The following is a 23,783-nucleotide window of genomic DNA, read 5'->3' on the forward strand; positions in this document are numbered from 1 at the left end:
TGTTTTGTTAATCGTATGTATTGTGATATATTGAAAGTAGGAGTTTTATGGTTTGTGTGTGAGTTGTAATGCCTCTATTAGATTCTTTAATTGAGCAATTTGGTTCGAATTGAGTTAAAAACATGAAATTTTAAGTGTTTGAAAATTTACTAAGTAGAGATTAACTCAGGCAAATTCAAATTGATCGATTAAAGCTAAAAAATGGAGTATAATACCTGTTGCACTTTTAGCAACAGTATTCTAACAATACCATGACGATGAACCCTAACCCTAATCACCAACCTCGGTTTCATTGACTTCATATTGAGAGTGTAGCAAATGTACATGTTCACTCCATTTAAATGTTGACTTCGTTTAGATGTTCACACCCTTTAAAAGTTAAGAATTTGACTCTGTTTATTTGTTTACTCCGTTTATCATATAAGGAAACTTGCACTATGCATATGTGTTTGCAAGTTAATAGAAACCATTTAGAATTCTTTACTATTGATTTCACAAAATAAAATAATATAATAAAAATGTGACTAACAAAAACCTACTTATGTGCTTGTTCTCATTAGTATTATTATTTTATAAATTTTCAAAATATATTTCTTTTAGTAAGAGTGTGATTTTTTTTTCTAATTTTTTTTTTATATTTTTTATGTTTTAATTCATGTAAAAGTAATAAAAAAATATTATTTATATACCACTTCAAATTTAGGATGTCACGAGAAGTTATCATTGTTTTTTTGTTTAAAAGTAAAACGATTATATCATAAAAAAAGCACTAAAACAAATTTATAATCTAAATGTAAATAAGTAATCCAAAACTTCCAATGAAAATAGTAATAATAAAAAAACAAAGTTCTAATTAAATACTAGAAATCAAAAGAAATTTTCATAATTTTCACTATTTGATTGAAATCAACTAAATAAATAATAAACTTAGTTCATTCTATTCTCTCCACAATTTACTTTTAGTCAGAAACATTTGTATTACCATCTGCTCTAGTATAACACACTCATTATACGATCATCACACAAACAAATAAGAGCGTGATTTTTTTTTCCAATTTTTTGTTTATATCTTTTACGTTTTAAATCATGTAAAATTAATAAAAAAAAATATTATTTACGTCCAAACGAGTCTTCTTAATTCTATGTAGAAAATATGGTTCATAATTTGTTAAAAAATAATTAAAATTAAATATTGAGATTTATAAGACATTAATATAATATAATACAATGCTATAAGATATTGAATAAATAGTAATAACACTATTAATGTATAAATTGATAATGCCACTTAATTACATAATATTATATTTCAAATATTAAAATTTAATGAAATACATTCATTAATCAATTCCATGATCTAAAAAGAGCTATTTATAATGAATTAAAGATTAAAGACGATTTTAAAAATAGTTAAAAAGAATTTTTAAAAATAAACTACTTTTATGTATTATAATTGTATTTATATTTTTATAATTATCTTTTATAATTAGAATAGTTAAATTATTATTTTTTTAATTATATTCACTATTTTTAAAAAAAAAAATTGAATATGCAATGTTTTTCTCTTAATGTAGAAGAAATTTAATATAATATCTTATATCTAAAAAATTTGTATTAATTTTTCCAACTTCTTTATCCTCTTATAAACTATTTATCCTCGATTTATGTGATTAATTTTAAAATCATTTAGCAAAAACTTAAATATTTAAAATAATATTTCATGTTTAAAATGAAAAAATATAAAATAAATAAACTATATAAATAAATATGTATTAAAAAGTATATTAAATTTAAAATTAATATACATGGTAATTAAATTTTAAATTACAAAAATAAAAGTGTATAACAAAGTTGAGGACATAAGGAACAACGTCACGTGTTTTTTATTTATTTTTTTCAATTTGGAGATTTGTCATTCTTGACATTTCCAACTAAACTTTTTTAATCCTTGTTATTTAAGTCATGATTTAAAAACTTGGATTTTAAGAAAAAAAGAAAAATATCACAATGTTGTAATGTAAAAGATTTATCAGTGTTTTGATTGTGTGATCTTTTTTGAGCCTTGTTGTTAAAGTAATTATCTAACAACATGGGTTTTAAGTAAAGGAGAAAAATATTTGATAATTAAAAAAAAAATGAGACATTTCTTTAAGTTGTGGATTGCATATTTCACTAATAATGAGATAAAGGAAAAAAAGTTGTGCTTCCATTAATTTTTGTTAGTAATAGAATATTTATGAACCAGTTTTATTTTTATGGAATGATAATATGTAGTCATGTTAGTTTTTCATATTTATTCTTTAACTTCCAATCCAAATTGATCATTTATGACAAGATTGTTGAAGAAATTAAATTTAACACCATTAAACCATTAAACTGTGAGTGCATATATTATAAAAATTGGTTTTAAGTTTTTTTTTTAATATTAGAAAAATTGTGTGTTTCTTTCTGCTAAATTCATAAAATTCAAACACAGGAGATTGGCTTGGTAAGTTTCTTATTTGCATCAATAAGACAATGATAAAAACTTTACCTCTTGTCCACAAGGGTAACTTCCTTTTTTCCGTGAAAATTAGAATGAGTATTTTTAAAAATTTTCAATTAATTTAGTTTTTTATTTTTAGAAATGCATGAATTTAGTCTTTTAAACCAAATTATTTATAAATTTATTTTTCGTTTCAAATGCGTTTCTCAATTAACATTGAAATGAATATGTGTCAGACGTTATAAGCAAACTAAAATACCATAATAAAATGTATTTAAAACGTCTAAATTTATGTATTTACATAATTAAAGAAATAAATTGATTTAAGATTTTCAAAAAATACTAATTCTAATTTTAAGTAAAAGTTGTAAGGTGCAAAAACCTATTTAACCATTGTTTTAAAAGTCTAAACAGAGGAAAACTTATTGTGTAACGATTATAAGAGACAGAAAAGCATCAAAGAATTAAAGAAAGAAAAAATTTCCACATCAAAGCATGACCATATTTGTAGAGAAAGGTTTGCAGAGAAACAGAAGATTATCTTCTCCTATACATCCTTTGACATTGCTTCCTGAATAGATTAAGAGAAATCGGTTTTTCATGCAAAAAATTTGGAGAGAAAAAATCTGATTTACACAATTTGGAGGGACAAAATGGAAAGGATAACAAAAGTTTGGGGTCAAGGAAGAAAACATTGGGGTGCAAGAAGAAGCTGCCCTTAACCCCCTAATTTAAATGATTGATTTTTTTTATTGTTATTTGAAAAATTAGAATATATTGTGATATAATAAATTATAATTAGAAAAATAAATATAAATCATTTTTACAATAATAAAATATAATTTTTATTTCTTTGGTAGATAACTTTTTATTATAAATAGTTATTTTGGTTTAAAAAAATATTAGATAAAAAAGAGTTAAAATAAAAAATAATCACTTAAAAAATAAAATTGAAAATTTAATTATTTTAATTTAAAAATAAATATTACTTATTAAAAGGTAAAATTGAAAAATAAAATATAATGAATCATTTTTATATAATGATAGATAATTTAAATTTTTAAGACTTATTAATTATATTATCATTATTAATTATAATAAATTCATTTAATTAGTAAAAATAATAATTTCTTAATATTAAAAACAATATTTTTCAATGATTATATTTTAGGCCTGTTTTCTACAAATTGTTTTCATGGGTTTTGGAGTTCTATTTTTAGTTATTTTCTACCGCAATAAAATACCCTTTCCTTTTTATTATTTCGTTAAATGTGGTAAGTAATTCATTTGTAAGAGTACCAAGTTTTTTTTTTTGGTATTTTTAGCATTTTTAGTTTAACAAAATTCATTGTATCAATTTCATTGAGTTGCATATTTTCTTATTATTGTGAATATATTTTTAAAGGGGATTTTCTTAGGAGACTTTAATGAAAATAGTATATACCATCTTTAATTTAAAGTTCTTTTTTTTCTACAACATATTTATAGGTTTTATTAGATATATAATATTTAACTTTCTCAATTTTATCACATGTAAAACTTAACAGTTCTGAACATTTTCTTGGAAAATGATCACTAAAGATAGCTCTTATGAAATTATTTACTCATTGATCATAAATCACTTAACAAGCAAGGAGTTTAACATGGTAATTTTTTGCATCCAGCTGAAGCACAAGTACAATTGTATAGTTCATTCCAATCAACAATTATACCAAATGGAAGATGAGGCAGCAACAGATGCAGAGAAAGGAGAGAAAACAATAACTTCTTCACAAGCCAAAAACTCTTTACATGTATTGTAATGAGACATGCAACCAAAGAGTTTGTGTATGAGGAAATCTTTTGAAAGCCATAAAAATGTATAGAAGTGTGACTTTTAACCACCTAAGTAGATGACATCTTCTGTTCAATCTGGACACTATAATATCACACAAACACATTTGTTCTGCTGTGCTTCACTTGCTACTTTCCTATCTGTTTCAAGAGAAAAACACCAGAATCAATAAAGCACCAAAACCAGATGAACTCAAAATTCATCACACTAACACGTTACCCCACAAGTTTTATATTTATGACATGCATGGATGAACAAATTTAGTAGGGTCTGATTATAAGCACATATTTAACTTTTTTATACCACTAATGAGGAAATATAGTAATAATATGCTTAAATAAGTACTAGTAATATGCATTATATCAAGGTTAGAGTATAGGTTAAGATCTAATTTAATCTACAATTTACATCTTGAAGCTTTATATATATACTATATACAAGTAAAACAGATTTTTGGCACACTTTTAAAGTAAATAGCAAGAAGTAATGCTAAACCTTTTTCCACAGAAGGTGGTTGCACAACCACATGCATTGTTGTAACTCCACCAGGGAGATCACACAATGGACTCTGACATTCTCCCACTGTTCTGTTATTCTCCAATATTTTCCCGGCACTAATTAACTTCAAATCTTTAACAGTTCTTGGTCCATAGTCCTTATCTTCAAAACAGAAACGAAAATTCAGGGTTCTCATTTGTATCACTGAAATTCAAATAAAGATCATTCAATGCATGACAGCACAATCTTCAACTAATGCATGTGATTTTCTTTGTATCTGGTATACCAGCAAGGCAGCGAATGTGGCACATGGCATGAAACCTTGGCTATAAACACACTAAACAAATTATATAGGAATTAAAACCAAAATTTAGCTTATGATTTTGATAAAATATGGCATTGTAAAGAGGAACAAATAGACACAACATTACTATTAGACACATAAATATCTAGAGGACTAATAGAGATTCCAAAAAGGAAACAAGACAGATAACTAACCTTTTGGCCATTGAGCAAGAACACTTTCTTTCAGCGTTGCAATACTAGTAGCAGCAGCATAACGTTTAGGGCCAATATCCGAATCATCACTCAACCGAAACCTGATCTCTAGTTGATCTTGGCTCCCAGCCATATCCAGAGACCAAGAAATTTGCAAAAATTCAGAAATCAAATAGCTTCAACTTCAAACCAAAAGGATGATTGAATCACTTCAACTGAGAGTCAGTCATGAAAAAAGGTAACTAAACCAAGTATCAAGTACTCTGCAAGATTTGATACAGAAGAAAAAGTATCAGTCCTCTCTTCTCTCAAGTGACAGTCAATACCCAAATAGTGTTAAAAATCTCAATTGGTGTAAGTAGATAGTCATGGAAACTATGAAGAGGCATGAAAAGTAGAGGCTGAAATCCCCGGCATAAGAATATGAAATTATGAAATGGAGAATAAATGAGCTGGAACTGTGCCAAATGAGTAAACAGAATACAGAATAAAGTGATTGAATCCAACAAACAAGTAGTGCTTAAAAGGAAACATGATAGCAGAATTCAACACATTGTGACAAAGGAATCTTTCTGAAACAGCTACAAGCAAAAACCAAATCCAAACTCAAGAGGACATTTGTTCAGTCACAGAACAGAACCATCTTGAATTTCCAACACGGTCACCTGCAAAACCAGCAAGAACTCTAAAGAAAACGGAACTTTCAAGGCTTGTCTCAATTGGGTCAATCACTGATCTGGTTGGCAGTTGTGTCAAACAGAGAAATTGAGTGAGAAGGGAGATGAAAGAAGAAGCGAGTGGTGTTCTGTTATGCAGCAACTGAAATCACAGCAAACAAAGGAAGAGAAGGAAGGGGTGTTTAAAAGTTTTCAATTGTTGGAATCTCGTTGTTCTATTGATGTGTGGACACTTTTGCAAGAGGGTCAATTTTCGGCTGAATTTCAGTGTCAGAATCTGTTCAGAAGGCTCAATCAATCAATCAAATAAACAAACACCATGTGTGCCACACCCACATTCTTAACATCTGCCAACTTACCAAGGTTTCCAACTTCGTCTTCTATAAGCTGGTCAATGCAACAATGTTGTATTAAATCAAAACTGCCATGAATTTATTATTACAAAGGTAAAACAAAATCATTCTTACAAATTTGTACAATGATTATTTTGTTTTTCTTACATTAACTCTGCATGACTTTGAACAAAATGCGAAATTCTGTGAATCCAACTACTGTTAAAATATTTAATGCGTTAAAATAAAGGTGATCTATAAAATATTAAATAGTTTCTAAATTATATACAAGAGTAATAAGATAAATAAATTAGTTGTTTTCATAAATGAGATCCTCGTGTAATTCCTCTAAATTTGTACTTTTGCATATACTAATTTCAAATTTGCTTACTGAAAAATTCAATTGTTTTTGTATGTTTGTTTCTCTTAAAGTCTTTATAATAGAAAAGCTGATAGAAAGATCAGGATTGTCGTATTGAATTAGGTATATGAAAGAGAAAAGTTAAAGCAAAACTTTTGGTGGCATTAAATTTGGTACACATAGATACATCAATAACTATAGCAGCCAATATTATTGTCCATTGTGATTGAGGTGTTATTCAATATTCCCAACTTGATGTGCTAACAAACCCTTACAAGGAATAGTCTCTATCTAAGCTCAAAATATAAATATAAATTATGAACAAACCATACAACTAAGACCTCAAATTAGAAAAATAGTTACATATATGCTACTAATTTGTAGACTTCTTATTAGTTTTTGCTAGATTAACCATTTTTTTCTAAAATGGGTGTTTTGAAGATTGTTTACATGTCAAGATATTATGAATTTATATTCTTTGTTAATTTTTTTATTGTCCTCTACCAAACCTTCAAAATATATATATACTGGTTTGGTATGTTAAAAATATTTTTAATATATATATCTGTTCATATATATATATATATATATATATATATATATATATATATATTGAAGGTATAATATGTTAGAAATATTTTAATGTAATTTAAAAAATAAATAATTAAAATAAAAATTCTACTGTTACTCATGTTTTTATAGACCTTTAATTGATGGGTTAATATTTTTTATGGCTAAGGGTATATTCTTGTTACACTTTACTCCTTTGTCTCCTTTTGCTACCTATAAATACCACACCTAGGTGCATGGGGGAAGAGACAACAAAACAACAACAGAGACAACAAAAACACTAAAGTTTTCTTAAGAGTGTTCTTCTTTTCTTCTCTATATTATCTTTAAGATAGTAGTGTTCATAAGGTTCGGAGATCACTCGATCGATCTGACGGGTTGTTGTATCTTGGGAGAGAAACACATATGATTGGAAACACATATGATTGTGTATTTGTTTAGCCCTGTGCAGTAGGGACATTTTCTCTCTAAGGATATCGTTATGCGTGTCTCAACCTAGGCTATTTCTTCTCCTTTCCTCATTTACTTTTTATTTATTATTGTTATTATTTCTCTAATAATTATTGTTATGTTATTTCATATTTTTATTATTATTAGTATTATTTGAGTAATCATTTTCTAACATTCTTAGAGAGAAAAATATATCTTGTTATTTCAATTTTTGATGTTTGTATTCATTTCTAAAATTTAAAATAATATAGAGCTGAAGACTGAAAAGACATCTTATGAACTAATGTGTTTCTTATGGTTATAATTAAATCAGCTTCAACTAAGCCTAAAAATTGATGTGTATAATTGTTTTTATTTCTATTGGTAACAATAAATAAAATTATGGATAAATGAAATTCCTTCTCATTGAATAATTTTTTGTGATGTCTATAGCTAATGTTTTTGTTGTTATATTAATTTATGCTTTAATATTATCATTGATAAAGATGTTCTATATCATGTACATATTTTAAGTGTTTTTATGAAAATAATTAAAAAATAATTTGTCATATTAAAACTACTATTATATTATGGAAAACACTTGAACTAAACTTTGCATTTGCAAAGGAAAAAAAATTAGCTTGATATTTATATGGAAAAAATTACTAATAAATTATCAGATTTATGAATTAAAAGGAGTTTTTCATGTTTTTGAATTTAGAAACTTCCTTGCTTTTCATGTTTTTGAATTTAGAAACTTCCTTGCTGCTCAAGAATGTTATAAAGTAGTTTTTGATTACAATAAATTATTAATTCTAGACATGTACTTTGGTTGGTAAATGATATATTTGTAATGATTTGTTTGAGTTAAGTACATTTATCTTATAATAAAATATTTAGCCGTTCTTATTTGATTATCACATATGTTGAAAGTATTGATTTATGACATGCTATTATTATAATTGTTGAGAAGTTGAGAAATTTTGTTTAGGGACCATTCAAATTATGCAATTTTGAGGTACAAAATTAATTAAATAGAGAAGTGATGATACATGTATTTATAAATGAGTATTTTTATGTGAAATTCATGGTATTATTCATTAAGTAACATATTCATATGGTGTTAATCTAATGGTGCAGCAAAAGAAAAAAAATGCTTTTGTTTGATATGGTAAATGATATGTTTCAAGTTCTAGCTTGTCTTTGCCAAAAATTATATTAATGAAATTTTATATCTTGCTTACCGTATTTTGAACACAAAAGGTTGTGATAAAACTTGTTATGAGTTATGAAAGAAAAAAGAACCACATTTAAAATATTTCAAAGTGTGGGGGTGTCTTGTAAAGGTTAATATACCTTGTAATGAGAAAAAAATCTTTGGTTATTTATATTGATAAATTTCTAGAGATGTTTCCTTCAAATGATAAATTATCTAAATTTGTTTGTGATACCTTATTGTTTTTCCATCTAGTGTAATATTATTTGTGTTTCTTCTAGTTATGGCAATATGCCAATTTCTTGAGATTATTGAATGATATATATTAATGTAAATTGGATATTGATTTTGGTGACAAAATTAACTATTGGTTATGGTTATGTTCTATACCCTGGATGGAGGTACACTATCATGGAAATATGTTAAAAAGTTGTTGTCATGATCATTATGCAAGCATAAATTATTCCTATTTTCAATGCATCCTGACAATCAAATTGTTATATTTAAAGTTTCTAGTAAAAATGTCAATGAAAAATTGACATACGAGAATGAGAGATAAATATAAAGACTTAATTACTCATGATATTGTCTCTCTTGACTTTGTCAGGTCAGAAAGAAATATTGCATATCTGTTTATCAAAGGGTTGATGCATCAACAACAAAAATTTGAGTCGTCGAGGGGAATGAGACTTTAGCCCATAAATAAGCTACAAGAATGGACACCCATCTCCACATGAATGGCGATCCCATGAAATGGAGTTCAATGGGTAACAACGAAGTTGTTAAGTTGTTGTTGACTAAAGTACACCAAATAATTTGATTAAATTTTATGTCTCATTCCTATGGCGAGATATACTATAAATTGTGGTTGTGGCAATAATAAGGTTGAGGTATGTGCATTATTATGCTTTTTTTATAAAACACCTCTTAATAAACTCAATGGTTGATATATGTGCATTATTTTGCAAAATACCTCTTAATAAACCCAATGACAATTATTGTAGGGGTGTGAGTCACAAACCACCCTTTGAGGGTTTACCTAGTGAATGTGATGGTGGGATCGCCATTGTGAGACATGGGCAAGTCTCTAAATGACACTCATGAAACAAGATACATGCACAAAGTCGTAACGTGCACCCACTAATTAAAACTTATAATGAACACCGATATTGTATGTGTTATTTACTAAAACCTGGTCACAGGGGATGTAGCTCAAGGCAATTAAGTCTCTGCATTTTCTCGGGTGAAAGTTTATAAACACTAGGTGTAAGGGTCAGACCCAGAAGTTTCCTTACGTTGAACTACAATATTTTGTTTTAAAAGATAATATATTTTGTTTTATTTTATTTTTTAAATTATGTGGGGGATTGTTAGAAATATTTTAATATACTTTAAAAAATAAATAATTAAAATAAAAATTCTACTTCTACTCATGTTTTTATAGACCTTTAATTTATGGGTTAATGTTTTGTATGGCTAACGACTATATTCTTATTACACTTTACTCCTTTGTCTCCTTTTGCTACCTATAAATACCACCTAGGTGGATAGGGGAAAGAGACAATAAAACAACAACAGAGACAACAGAAACACTGAAGTTTTCTTAAGAGTGTTCTTCTTTTCTTCTCTATATTATCTTTAAGACAATGGTGTTCATAAGGTTCGGAGATCCTTCGTTGCACTCGATCGATCTGACGGGTTGTTGTATCTTGGGAGAGAAATGCACATGATTGAAAACACATATGATTGTATATTTGTTTAGCCCTGTGCAGTAGGGACATTTTCTTTCTAAGGATAGCGCTATGCGTGTCTCAATCGAGGCTATTTCTTTCCTTTTTCTCATTTACTTTTTATTTATTATTGTTATTATTGCTCTAATAATTATTATTATGTTATTTCATATTTTTATTATTATTAGTATTGTTTGAGTAATCATTTTCTAACACAATAAAGAAAAAACTCAGTAAAAAAATTTAAATTATCTAATATTTCTTTTATTCTATATTATTAGTTAAAAGTTATTTAAATTATAAAATTGTGAATGAAACTTTTTAAAAAAGTGAGATTTTTACCAATTTATAATCTTTAACAAATGGGTTAAATATGTTTTTGTTCTTTCAAGTTTCAGTGAAATTTGGAATTAGTCCCTCTTCAAAACTTTTGACGAATTTAGTCCTTCATCTTTAAAAATACGTTAATTTAGTCCTTTTAACCAAATTTTGTTAAATTTATCTAAAGTTTCAAGCGCGCGCATTTCATGATAGTATTTGAATTGTTTACACCATTTGACACATTTTCGTTTTAATGTTAACTTAAATATTATCATAAAACGCGTTTAAAATGTCAAATAAACTTAAAAAAAATTGGTAAGAATGACTAAATTCACGTTTTTGTAAAGATGAAAGACTAAATTAGTATAAAATTTCGAAAAGAAACTAATTCCAAAATTCATAAATTATAGAATTGTGTTTTCATCATCAAAATATGATATTTTTTTCCCTCGATAACCATTTTATATTTATTTTGCCTCTTATTTTTTGTTTTATCCTTAGACTTCTTTTTTGTTCTATTAAGTGGTCCTAATCGTTTTCTGTCATATAGTAGTGTGTGAAATTATCAAAGTCAATATAACAACATGGATAAAACAAAATCATTTTTAGGGACTCAAGCCAGAACAAACTTGTTAAAGATTAAAATAAAAAGCAGAAATATTTCTTATAAACATGTTTACAATTAATTTTGAATAAGAAAAAAGAGTGTATTAAAAATAGTAGGTTGTTGCCATTTCTTTCTTCCAGAATTTAGAAGATTAAGCTCTTCCATATGGCTACAAAACTAATTGGCACTTGCTAATTTTTAATCATGCAACCAAATAATCACTTGTCAACTAACATGATTAAAGAAAATATGAAAAGTAAAACATTACATGACATGGTAGGTCCAACCTTTGATTTCAAAATGTCCTAAAAAAAGAAAGATAAGAAGATCCTGCAAGCACTTTGAAGGGATCATTGTTCATTAACGCAGAATAGTTGTAAATGGGATTCACGTCATCACCAACCTTGCAAAATCCTTCTTTCAGATTCTTCTTTTTATGTATTTTATCATTCTTTTTTGTTTGGTTAATCCTTAGTGTACGTTAAAGTTAATAATCTCTTGATTGTGCAGAATCTCATTATCATTGGTACTTTTGGACTCATGTGAACAAGGGGAATAAATCAACCCTAATCAGTGCTTCAAAATCCATGCATATGAATCATGTTATCTGTTTACTGTTGAAAAGAAATATTCCAGAGAGTTTTGACTGAGATTTTTTTGCCAAAACAAGTAAAAGAAAACAGTGGAGTGATACAGACAAAAATAAATAAAACAGAAGACAGTGAAAGAAAGAAGGTAAACAATGTATAGAAAAAGGTAAACTGAATAGACAATGGTCCAATGATTAGAAAATGAGTGATTAAAGTCCTCAAGAAAAGTTCTGTTGAAAACATTCAGTATAAAATATTACCAACTAAACATTTAGTCAATTTTTTTATGTATAAAATAGTGTTTTTTTTAAAATATATGTATATAGGTTGGTACTTGGTACATGAGAATAATTCTGTAAGCACTAAAATCCAGACAAGCATCAAATAAAGTCAGAAAAGTTGCATATAAATAACTTGTGCAGTTTAAATGTAATAAATTCTTTCAGAATAAAATATTTTCACTTGTATTCCCTTGACACATTGATCTTTCATAAAACTGGAAAACAACAAGTTTGTAATACCATGAAATTTGTATTTGTTTGAGTTTAATTCAAGTACACACTATCAGTGTAAACTTTTAAACATCAACTAAACAGGAATCACTTTTGACAGTTAACAAACTTAATATATGACAATTTATGTATACAAAATCTTTACCCTCTTGGTGCACATATTATTTGTTCCATTTATATTGTTTTGCTTTTTAATAATTTCTATAATGCCAATTTTGTGAATGCATGAGCTGCAAAAGATGAAGAACACAATGACTATAGGAATAACTGAAATGGAGAAGGGTAAAAAAGAATATCTGCACATTTCCAATGTCTGTAATCATACACAACGAATAACAACAAATATAGAAATAGATATATCCTACAGACAATTCCCCAATTTAATGAACCTGTAACAAAGCAATCTCAAGAACTACTGCTCCTACAATTCACCATCATGATATGAAATCCAATAGGGTGAATGTAAAAATTGGTACTAACAAAAATTAACAAACTAAAAAATGATGGGGGGAGAACAGTGCACTAGTGGGGAACCTCACAGATTAACTGTCCTAGCACTTGTGTTCTCAACAATGAACTAGTTTGATGACACAGGTACATGAGCATGACCCTTTTTTATCTTCAGCATTGAGTTTATTCTCCAACATTCACTAAGGAAATTTTGATATAGAATCCCCACATAAGACCAATAACAGTATCCTTTCACCAACAAAATATATAGGACGTGTTTGTATGTAACAAGACTGTTGATTCTCATGGCCATGCCAGGATGGCAACTGTGTGTGCAAAAATGTTAGAGGATGCCATGTCCTTGATAACTTTGCCCTCTCAACCAATTTTCTATTGACTTCTCAAAATTCATCTTGAAGAAAACCTCAAGCCGCAAAAATTTAGATGAAACCTGTATTTACTCGTCCCTTTTTGTAGTTTATGCATGCACTGTTGTTTCAAACCATAGTGCATCTCATGGCAGACTATGAATCCAAGATGTGGCAGTTTCTAACAAAATCATTTGAATAATTGACATACTTGGTCCAAAATGGCCTCAGATGTTCAAAGCCAATTTGCAACCAAGGTTTTGACTGGCCGTTGTAATGAATAACAGCAGCCTTCTTCACACTCTCAATATCCGTTTTGTTCTGATAACCCAACCCAAGCATGTGCCAAGAATGATCAATAGGGAGAACATGACCTTTAAATGCAATCAAAGCAGGTGGAAGGGTTCCAAGCTTCCACATCGTCAGGTTTGACCGCAGATTCTGCCATACAAAATACAACATAAGAAACTAAAGCTCATGTCTTCTCATACTACCACCTAATACATATACAAAATACCTTGAACACAAGCATATATATATATATATGTGTGTGTGTCTGTGTGTGTGTGTAAACAGTCATTTCATTCATCAGGTATTACCTTCTTTCATGAGTGGTCTCCAAAGTAAAAAAAACACAACTTAGGTAGTTCTGGAAGTGTTAGAAATTGTGCTAAGAATTCCTTCACATACTATAAACCGTCAAAATTGGTCCCTAAACTTTAATGCAATACATCAACTTAAGGATTAAAGTGATGAATATTAAATGTTTCAGGGAAAACTCGAATAATTTAGTACTTAAGGGATAGCATAGCTTAAGAGAGGGTAATAATTTGAGGAAGAAATTGATGGTTTATACTACATATATGATGCATATGTCTATGAATCCATGTGAACCTTTGAACTAGTACCATAGCCTTAATTTGAAATTCAGAATTTGCAAGAACTTTAAATTGTTGAATACTGTCAAATAAAAAGAAATAGATTGAGTATATTTGGGCTTAGGGTTTTACCTCCTTCAGCCAGGTATGATATGTTTCTCTAATGTTTGTTGATCTCCATGCACGCAGATCAAACACATTCATCCCATAAGCCCAAGCACATTCATCAGGGTCCAAATGTTGTGCAATGAGGGGATGGGAAAAATTGAAGTAGTTCCTAAAATGCTTAGACATTACCCACTCATCAGCGCCTCTGCAAGTTTCCACAGCTCCGTTAACTTTTCCATTCAGATTAATTTCCCAAAGCAGAGACAAGTCACGTTGAACCACAACATCATCATCCAAAAAAACCACTTTGTCAAGGTTTGGAAAAAGCTGTTCAACACACAAGGAAAACATAATCAGCATAAACAAGAGGAAAATTTTCTCCAACACAAAATACTCCCATGCTTAGTTAGTTGGCTTCGTATAAAAAAGGTATATAACTTATAGGTGCTAAATGTTAATGAAAGTAATGCAAATATTAAGTAACAATTATCAATTTGCAGGAGCAACAATACCTACCACCGTGGGGAAGGGAAAGCATCCTCCATTCATTTCATCGTTTATATTCCTTCAAAAAAATAGCCCCACTGGTAAAACACTTTGGGCCAAGCATTTTACATGAAATAGTTCAATGGAATTCTGCATGTTTTAACACCTAGTTTTTATGTTTTCTTTGATTATTGTTATTCATCAGAATTCAGAGACATTTGGTACTGACGAACCAATTTTTCCTACAAATTCAGCTAAGGAGCTTACAATGCAGAATTTACAGATGAATACTAAGCTTAGAATAAGGCAGTATAAAAGCCACGTTCTAAGGTCTTAGGTCAATAATTCATTTTCAGTTCTCTTCCCTTGTTATACACTATCAAAAATAAAAATCACACAATATAAGATTCCTTGTTGAATCTAATATAAATTGTTCCCAATTATTTCTGAATTATGATCTGAAAAGATTCAATTTCAACAATATTCATAGATAATAGAGAGAGAATTGTTGCATCCAACTTACCTCAGGTAAATAAATGCGGAGATGGTTGAGCAAAGATATATACTTTGGACTTCTAGCCTGCAATTTTGCGGCATATTTCTGAGGATTGGTTTCACTGAGATTGTTTCTGGCATAATTATTGCCGTGGTAGTAATTCCTTATCCCATTTTGATTTTCTACGGCTTCAAGTACTGGAACATTTTCTCTCGTCAACCAATCAAACTGGTGAATGCCTTTGACTTCAACTATAGCAGGAGTGATAGGATTTAGTGCAAACCATGAGTGCATGCCCGCATAAGTTTTTTTGTCAGTGATGACATGAAAGACTATTTTGTCAGGATACTGAGATGACTGAACAGTAGAACTAACAACTACAGCAGCGGCCAAGATGTTGTCGGTTGAAACAATAAAATGGTGGTAAGAGTTGTCAGACAGTCTAGGTAGTAACTCCGGCGGAGGCAGTTGTTTGCGCGCATGCGCATTTGAGGAATATTCATCGGTCAAACGCAAAGACAGACAATGAATCCCTTTAGGGACTGAACTTGCTGCAAAGTGCTTATTCATCAGCTCTGCAAATTTAGCTTCTCTGGTATCTCTCTCAAATTTCTCCATCTGTTCAAAGACATATTGCAATGTGGCCAAGATCAATATAATCATCACCTAGCACCACTATTAAAACAGGAACTAAAATGCCTATTACGATAAATGCGCCAATGGTATGAAATAATAATAATGATATGATGTGAGCTATATATTTGTGATGAGAGTATGAAGATCTCAAAAAATACTACCAACTGCAGATAAATAGACATATATGTTCAACAGATCTACATAATTAAAGTGAAAATAATGTTTAAGGTTTAAACAAAGAATGGAAAAAGATAATAAAAACATAAAACTTGGAACTTTCAAAATCAAGAGAAGGCAATAGAAAGATCACTTGAGGTAAAATAACCGAAAGGTAAAATAATATTGTAAAATGATTTCAACAGAAATCTTAATCTGAATGACATGGTGTCAGGGATATATGTAAGTATCAAGTAGAATTAAACAGATAAGGACTGAAAGATGTGTACCAAAGATAACCACAACATGAGTAATTTGTGGAAAGAACATCACATTTCTAATTGCTGCTAATACATGATTATCATCTGTCAAGTTCAAAATATTCATTACCATTTTGATTTAAAGCAAAAGGTTTCTTTAGATTTCCTTAATTATATAAACAACCTGAAAGATACTTGCGACCAACATGGACATGCCTGTTTAGCAATGCTATGAAATTTGCAGGTGTAGGTGTTAGTCACTCTTCCAAAACATCACTACGAGAAAGGAGCAATTTTTCATTTGGCCAAATCAACCAACAGTACTCTTATTATTGTATTATTTATACAGTGACTTATGATTGTTTGTCCAACATTTCAAAACAATTATATAATAAATCCCTACACAACTTATAAAAACAGTACTATTTGTTATCCGGTGTATAAAAAACTATCTCCAGTAAATTCAGATAAAGGAAGTCTTAAAGTAACAATACTTTGTATAAAGGAATCAGACTATAAATTGAATTCCATGGAACATAATGACCAACATACATCTTGGTAAAAGCAATCTACATAATCTTGGGAGTGTTCCTGATTGACTTGCATCATGAGGTAGCATAAAGTAATATGCAGCAGAGTATAAATCTTTTAAGTAATATTTAAATAAGGCACATAACTAATTATAGCACAAAATAATTTCAAAAAATCCCTTTAAATACCTAAGTTCAGTACACATAATGAAACTTTCTTTATGTCATATAATTGTAGTTGCAAACCAAGAACCATTAAGTTAAACCTTAAACATTATAATAATGATACAAGAAAAAGGGCATAAGAATATGATGTATAGCAATTGGTATAAATGCTACTAAGACACGTCACGGGTAGAGATTTAGCTCCCTAAGCCAACCGTGAGGGCCATACATAGGGGGATAAAAGAAAGATATAATCTTTGATTAGAAAATCTTAACCACTGATTTTCTAACCAATGGTTATACTGAACTCTATTTATACACTGAAGTTTATCCCCTTCATCATATAGGAGCTACATGCCAAAACCAGACTTCGCCATCAGTTTGCAGGTTCAAATAAAGATACACAAAAAGAAGAAAATAGAGATATGATAAGCTGGATCATTGTATCAGCACATATTTTTATTAAAGAATAGCCAAGATTCACATAAAGCACATCAGTAATCCCAACCTCAACCTTCTGATATTCACATTTCAGCAATGCCTAAAATGTGTGATTCAATATAAGGTATAATGAAGTATAATGACTAAAATTGGAAAACATCTGGAATTCAATTATAGGTAATATATGATACTTAATGCAAGCATAACATAACTTACCATTCCCCTTAACAAGAAGGCAAATGATTTTGCATCATATTGTTTGCTCTTCATATCAGAAACTAGTTGCTCAAACGAATCCGGCAGGTCTAGAGCAGGTGGAATTTCCCCGGTCTTTACTTCGTTGAGGATCTTGTAAAAATCTCTAACTAGTCTCTTCTGCACCATTACAATCATCATAAGAAGGATTCAGAATTCAGACCATAGTTATTTAACCAAAATATTAGTAGACTTGACATTTTAACAAGAAATAGATTTGAAGTAACAAAATTATTTACCGATGAATCATCAACCCTACCAAGAAGCCTTGGTCCCAACCGCCTACCTAAACAATCTGGAGAATAAAAAAAAGGAACCAATCAAGGGTCAGAAGTAGACAAAAGGTGAGACAAACAAAGAACTTTCAGAACCTGATATTTGTATGATGGCGAAAGATACAAAGATACAAGATGTTTCAAAATGATAGAAAAAGATCCATCAAAACTTTAATTAACAACTGAAAGCACTAGTTTTATAAAGTGGGGGGTTGAAAAAGTGCAAAATACCAACCAGATTTAATTAATTAGCAATAAGACAATAATTTTCGGTGCTAATACACAAAGCATATAATCGTTTGCCACATGAAAGAAGCAAGGTACAAATTTCAGCAATGCTTGTCAAGAACAATCATTATCCGTTGTCACCATCACTACTAATCCAAAGTTCAAGTGCATTAAAGCTATGCAACAAATGATCATTAGTCAATTAAATTGGCCAGTTATACTTGAGATCCTGAAATGAAGGCAAATGCTAGCTTAGCTAGAAAAAGGAAAACTGACAAGACAACCATAAGGTAAACAATCTATGATTGCAATAAAACATTTCTAAGCCCCGCTAACCTAGCACAAGGACATAATTTACCCCAACATCCAAACCCAGATCCTTCTTAGAACAACAAATTAACAAAAAACGCGTGTTAATCCAATATCTCCAAAACCAAACCATATCCACACAGCAACAAAAGCCTAATCAAATATATCAGGTAAGGCCAGCCACACAGATCACATCAAATTCATTTAGTTCGAGACTGGCCAAAAACAAATGCATACACAATGTAACCAAGTGAATAAATGAAAGTCTAATAAGATAACCTATAAGGTGAGATTGGCTATACGGATCACACCAAGCCATTTAGTTAGACTAAAGAGCAAGTACTAATGAATACGCAATGTAATCAACAGAATAATAAAAGTCTCAGAAGATATCCCACAAGGTGAGATTGGCTACATGAGCACACAGCATGGATCACCATAGTCAAGTAGTTTGGCTAAAGACCAAATACAAATATACACACAATGTAACCAAATGAATAAATAAAAGGTCAATCAGATATCACCAGATGAGGCAGACTACATGGATCACTCAACATTAATACAGAAAGTGTACCCAAATAAATAAACAATGAAAGGACATAATAAAATGAAGAATTGGAAGAAGAAGAAGAGGAGAAAAAAAAAATAGTACCAAAAGAGGAGCACTTGTTGACACCTTCAAGGGTAACAAGAGCAGTGAGAATGAAGACAAAGGGCAACAAGAAAGCAAGGATGAGGATGGTGTGGAAGAGGGTTCGATAGGAAATGTGGCAAGCTGCAACCTTGATCCTCATCAAGTCAATAATCCCATTGTTGCTCGATATCGTGATGCTTCTCATGCTAGGCGAGAAGTGAAGCTGCATCGTTGTCTATGCTGCTGCAGCACCACCAGATCGTTGCCCCACAAAACAACCCTACATCCGCCTGAAACCATCTTCATCACCCATGTCCCTGCAAAACCCACCATCATCAGATCCACCACGGTCGTTCTCGGGTCTCCTCCTAGCCCGCATTGGAAGCTCCAGCCAATTGGGTATCCGATTCTCGCCCTAAGGAATCAACTTTCTTCTGGGTTGTGAAGTTCCTCTTCCATGGATCAAGAACGATGGTGAGAGAGAAGGACACAGGAACACAGAGAGAGAGAATATGTTTTCTATTTCCGGAAAATTATGAAAATAATAAAGAAAAATATGAAAAGCTTTCGTTAGTCAAAACCGTGTTGGGGTTAGAGAGAGAGAGTGTGTGTGTCTGTGTGTGAGGGAGAGAAAGGGAGGAGAGAGAAATCTGGGGTGAGTGTTTGACCTTGAGATTAGGAAGTGGAACATTGTTTTTTGCAGTTAATTTTAGGTAGCTCCTATGTTTATGGACAGATCTTGAAGATTATGTGGATAGCATTGAGAGCAAGTGGTGGTTAATTTTAGTTAATGTCTTTCTGTTATGACAAAACGTGGTGTCATGTTTTTTTCTCTCACCAATGTGCTGTAATTTAAGACATCCTGCCAAATCATCTTAGTAATATGGTTAAAAATTATATTTTTTAGCTGTATGTAATGAAAGAAAAAACATTTAAATAAACTTTCATATTCTAAAAAGTTAATATTTGAGTCTAGGTTATAAATAAATACCTTAATTAAAAATAAAACTGCAATCCATTTTTTTCAAAAAATAGTTTAGTATTTTAAATCTTAAAAGTATGTTTGTAATCCTAAATATTAAAATTTAAAGTTTGTCCTCTTAATTTTGTAAAAAGTAATAGTACTAGAACTAGAAAAGGTTGAGAAAGGGGTGGTGCATTTGTACCAAATATTGTTGCAAGAGAGAAGCTTTAACAAGCCTATCATAAAACAATAAAGTGGGATTTGTATGGTAACATCTTGGAGTGAGATTTTTGAACTAAAACTCTAGTGCATTTCATAAAGATGAATAACATAGCTGCAAAGACCACATCTACACCAAATTTAGGTGTCTTTTCTTGTATCAATGTTTGGTTGGAAGATTGGATATTGTCTTTTTATATATATATATATATATATATATATATATATATATATATATATATATATAAATAAATTAAAATGTGATTTATCTACTAATTCTAAAACCACGTCTAATAAATGCAAAATCACATCACATCTATGTGTATAGTTTTTTTATAATGAAACTTGAAAAAAAAAAAAAACTTCTACAAGAGAATTTAAAGTTCTCATATTTGGAATGTTAAATTGAATGTTTAATTGGTATAAATAAATTTTGAATGTTATAATATTATCATCCAATGCACTCCAAACTCATACAATAAGAGTTAAGTTCTTCATGTAAATATAAATTTTCCCAATTGATCTTATATATCCTATTAATTTTTAAGGGGCATATACAATACAAACCACGTGTTTATATGTTATTATTGAATGTTAAACTAAAAATAAAGTCTATTGTGAAAATCATAGATGGTTGGAGTTATAAAAGTTTTATTGCGTGTTTGAATTTGTAATGACAAGCACTTTTTTTCATGGTAATATGTTTGTAGTGGAATTTGGTAAAACGAACAAATTTGAAGCCTTCATAAAAGTCTTGAGGAGCCGTATTAATTTGGTAAAATGCCTCTTTACTCGTTAACATAAATTAAGAAAAATGATATTACTTAAAAAAATAATTAGCATGTGATTTACTTTGAAAACACTCGTAACTAAAGATATTTCCAAACTTTCTCTTTGAACTTTGTACTTGTTTTGAATGGTAAGTATTGAATCTTTTTTTGTTTATATTTATAAATATTCTCTCCATTCCAAATCCATTGTTGAGAAGTAATTAAAAGTGTAAAGTGCATTTAGTCTAAGCTTTCTTATTTAATTTAGGAAGCAAAGGTGGTTTTGGTTTTGTTTAAGTATTTTTTAAGGAAGTTGGAAGTTTCATACTTTTTTGGTAAAGATCAAATTTAGTATTGGAAAAGAATATATGTAAGGAATAATTAATGATGGTTGAATTTTATAAAACATAAACAGATTTGAAATTAAAAAAAAAAACGAAAATAACAATAGTTTGAAACAGAGATAATATTAGAGAAGATTTATAGAAAACATTGTATTATTGATTACAAATTGCTCAATTCAAAATTCTCAGATGCCAACAGTTTGAGATAACTTCAAAATTTCAAAAAAAAAAAAAGTTATGACAAAAATGTTTAATTAGGCCAATAGTACTATTTTTGTTCGGATATGTCAATTTGTACCTACTTTTAAAAATGTGTCAATTGAATAATAATTTTTGAAAAAATATCTCAATTAGATCCCTTTCAGAACAAAAAAATTGTATTTAAAATGACTTACAAGATTAAGTATTGATATTTATATTAAAAGTTAGTGGTAAAAGCAATAAATAAAGTTAACGAATATCAAACTGACACATCTGAACATAAGTGAGTATCATCCAACTAATTAAACTTCAGAAAAAAAAAATACTAATTAACTTAGTACTAGGAGAAAAAAATTCACTATTCATTGCTAAGGAATTGAAAAAATGAAGCTGCTAAGGACCCTCGATTTGACTCAATAGTTTTAGCTAGAAAATGATTAAGTGTTTGTGGTGGAAAAAAAATGAAGAAAAGTTTATTTTCTATGATCATAAGACGCACCAAAAGTGTGGAATGCACAAAAGATCTAATCATGCACATGCTAATTTTTTAAACAAGTTTACACTAGTCCTTAGTCTATTTTTTCAATCATTATAATATGAGAAAAAAATGTTTGAATTAACTTATTCTTAAATCTATTTCATTTTGCAGTGAAAATATTTTTCTGCTAAATTACCAAGCATTTAAATTCCAAAAAAAAAAAACAAGAACAGAATATTTCATCTTCTGAAGTAGTTTTACTGGGGCCACTGTGCTGGTGCAACTCTGCAATGAATCATGTTGTTGTGAGGACCACCATGGAGAATATGTTCCCTCCATTAGAGTGAAGTAATGCTGTGGGACACAAAGGGTGATCAGAGGATTCAATGAAAACCTCAACTTGCTTAAAACTAGAGCAAGCTCTTCAACTCCACTTTCCCTTAAAATAACTACACCATGTCTTTTTATAGTATCTTAATCTTTACAAAATTGGCATTTTTTTAAGTTCTTCAAGAAATTTGTTGGTCTTTTGTTTGTGTAATTCAAGGTTAAAAGTAGTCTTGTTTGCATGGATTTATTGTTCATCATGGTTTGAGTCTCTTTATTGTTGATCATGGTTTGAACAAGCTCATTAAACACTCATTCATAATTTTTATATATGTTTCGGGTACATGAACCTAGCATCTATCTAAAAAACTCAATTTGTTTTTACTCTCTTATCGTTGCAGTTTCTTTCGCTCGATTTCCTTTCTTTTTCTCCCATTCGGTTGTCCAGACGATCGGGGCACCTGCCGATGAGGCTCCAATACTTAAGTCAGTTCAAGTCTGTTCGGGTGAATGCAATTAATGTTGTAACAAATACGAAGTAAAAGTCCTTACCAACTTACCTTGGACTCCTATTTATAGTGTTTGACATAGGCCTGTGGTTAGGGTTTTCTTAACCACTGCCCAATTGTTTTTTAAAGTTGATTATTGACCTGTTTTACTTTAATTTGTAGTTATGTGATTCTAGTACGACCGACCGATGGATCCGTGTATTTATGTTATGGTGACAAAATTTCATTGATAAATTGGGTCGTTACCGACGTGGTCGTTTGGTTACTCGGGTGTTGCGGTCAGACCAAGGCCTCTTGGGTTGTGAGTCTCCTAAAGATACTCTGGAAAAATTGCCACATCAACAAACCACGGAATTATACGTCTGTAACGGGCGGTCTTCGACCGCTTATCTTTGGATCGGCCGACCAAAGGTCTGGTTGGAGGATGTTGATATATATATATATATATATATATATATATATATATATATATATATATATATATATATATATATATATATATATATATATATATAACACTTGTAACTGAGAGCATTAAATTTATTAGTCTCAAGTTCATACAAAATATTAAAAAAATAGCAGAAGCTCTGTGCACATTGTTTGTCATTTCAACGAGAAACTCTGCAATAAAATTAT

The 23,783-nt window shown here is 29.7% G+C and overlaps 2 protein-coding genes across 4 annotated transcripts; both read right to left on the minus strand.

Moving 5' to 3' along the window:
* Positions 1 to 4,119: 4,119 nt before the first annotated feature.
* LOC114181410 (membrane-anchored ubiquitin-fold protein 2-like) lies at positions 4,120 to 6,508 on the minus strand. 3 transcript variants are annotated; one of them, XM_028067861.1, is made up of 4 exons: positions 6,352 to 6,508; positions 5,316 to 5,578; positions 4,815 to 4,979; positions 4,120 to 4,459 (listed from the first exon to the last, which is right to left on the minus strand). In XM_028067861.1, the coding sequence occupies exons 2-4, from the start codon at positions 5,446 to 5,448 to the stop codon at positions 4,404 to 4,406; spliced, it is 354 nt and encodes a 117-aa protein (XP_027923662.1). In that variant the 5' UTR covers positions 5,449 to 5,578; positions 6,352 to 6,508; the 3' UTR covers positions 4,120 to 4,403. The 3 variants fall into 3 exon arrangements, with proteins under 3 accessions (XP_027923662.1, XP_027923661.1, XP_027923660.1); XM_028067860.1 differs by lacking the exon at positions 6,352 to 6,508 and adding an exon at positions 5,981 to 6,339; XM_028067859.1 differs by lacking the exon at positions 6,352 to 6,508 and having other exon boundaries at positions 5,316 to 6,339.
* A 6,425-nt stretch (positions 6,509 to 12,933) lies between these two features.
* On the minus strand, positions 12,934 to 20,039 carry LOC114181960 (probable galacturonosyltransferase 13). Its single transcript, XM_028068664.1, has 6 exons — positions 19,354 to 20,039; positions 18,129 to 18,184; positions 17,851 to 18,009; positions 15,474 to 16,064; positions 14,489 to 14,791; positions 12,934 to 13,919 (listed from the first exon to the last, which is right to left on the minus strand). Exons 1-6 carry the CDS (start codon positions 19,562 to 19,564, stop codon positions 13,635 to 13,637), a joined length of 1,605 nt encoding a protein of 534 aa, XP_027924465.1. The 5' UTR covers positions 19,565 to 20,039; the 3' UTR covers positions 12,934 to 13,634.
* Between the last annotated feature and the right edge of the window lie 3,744 nt (positions 20,040 to 23,783).

The sequence above is a fragment of the Vigna unguiculata genome, chromosome 4 (genome assembly GCF_004118075.2).
Source record: "Vigna unguiculata cultivar IT97K-499-35 chromosome 4, ASM411807v1, whole genome shotgun sequence".
Taxonomy (NCBI): Eukaryota; Viridiplantae; Streptophyta; class Magnoliopsida; order Fabales; family Fabaceae; genus Vigna; species Vigna unguiculata.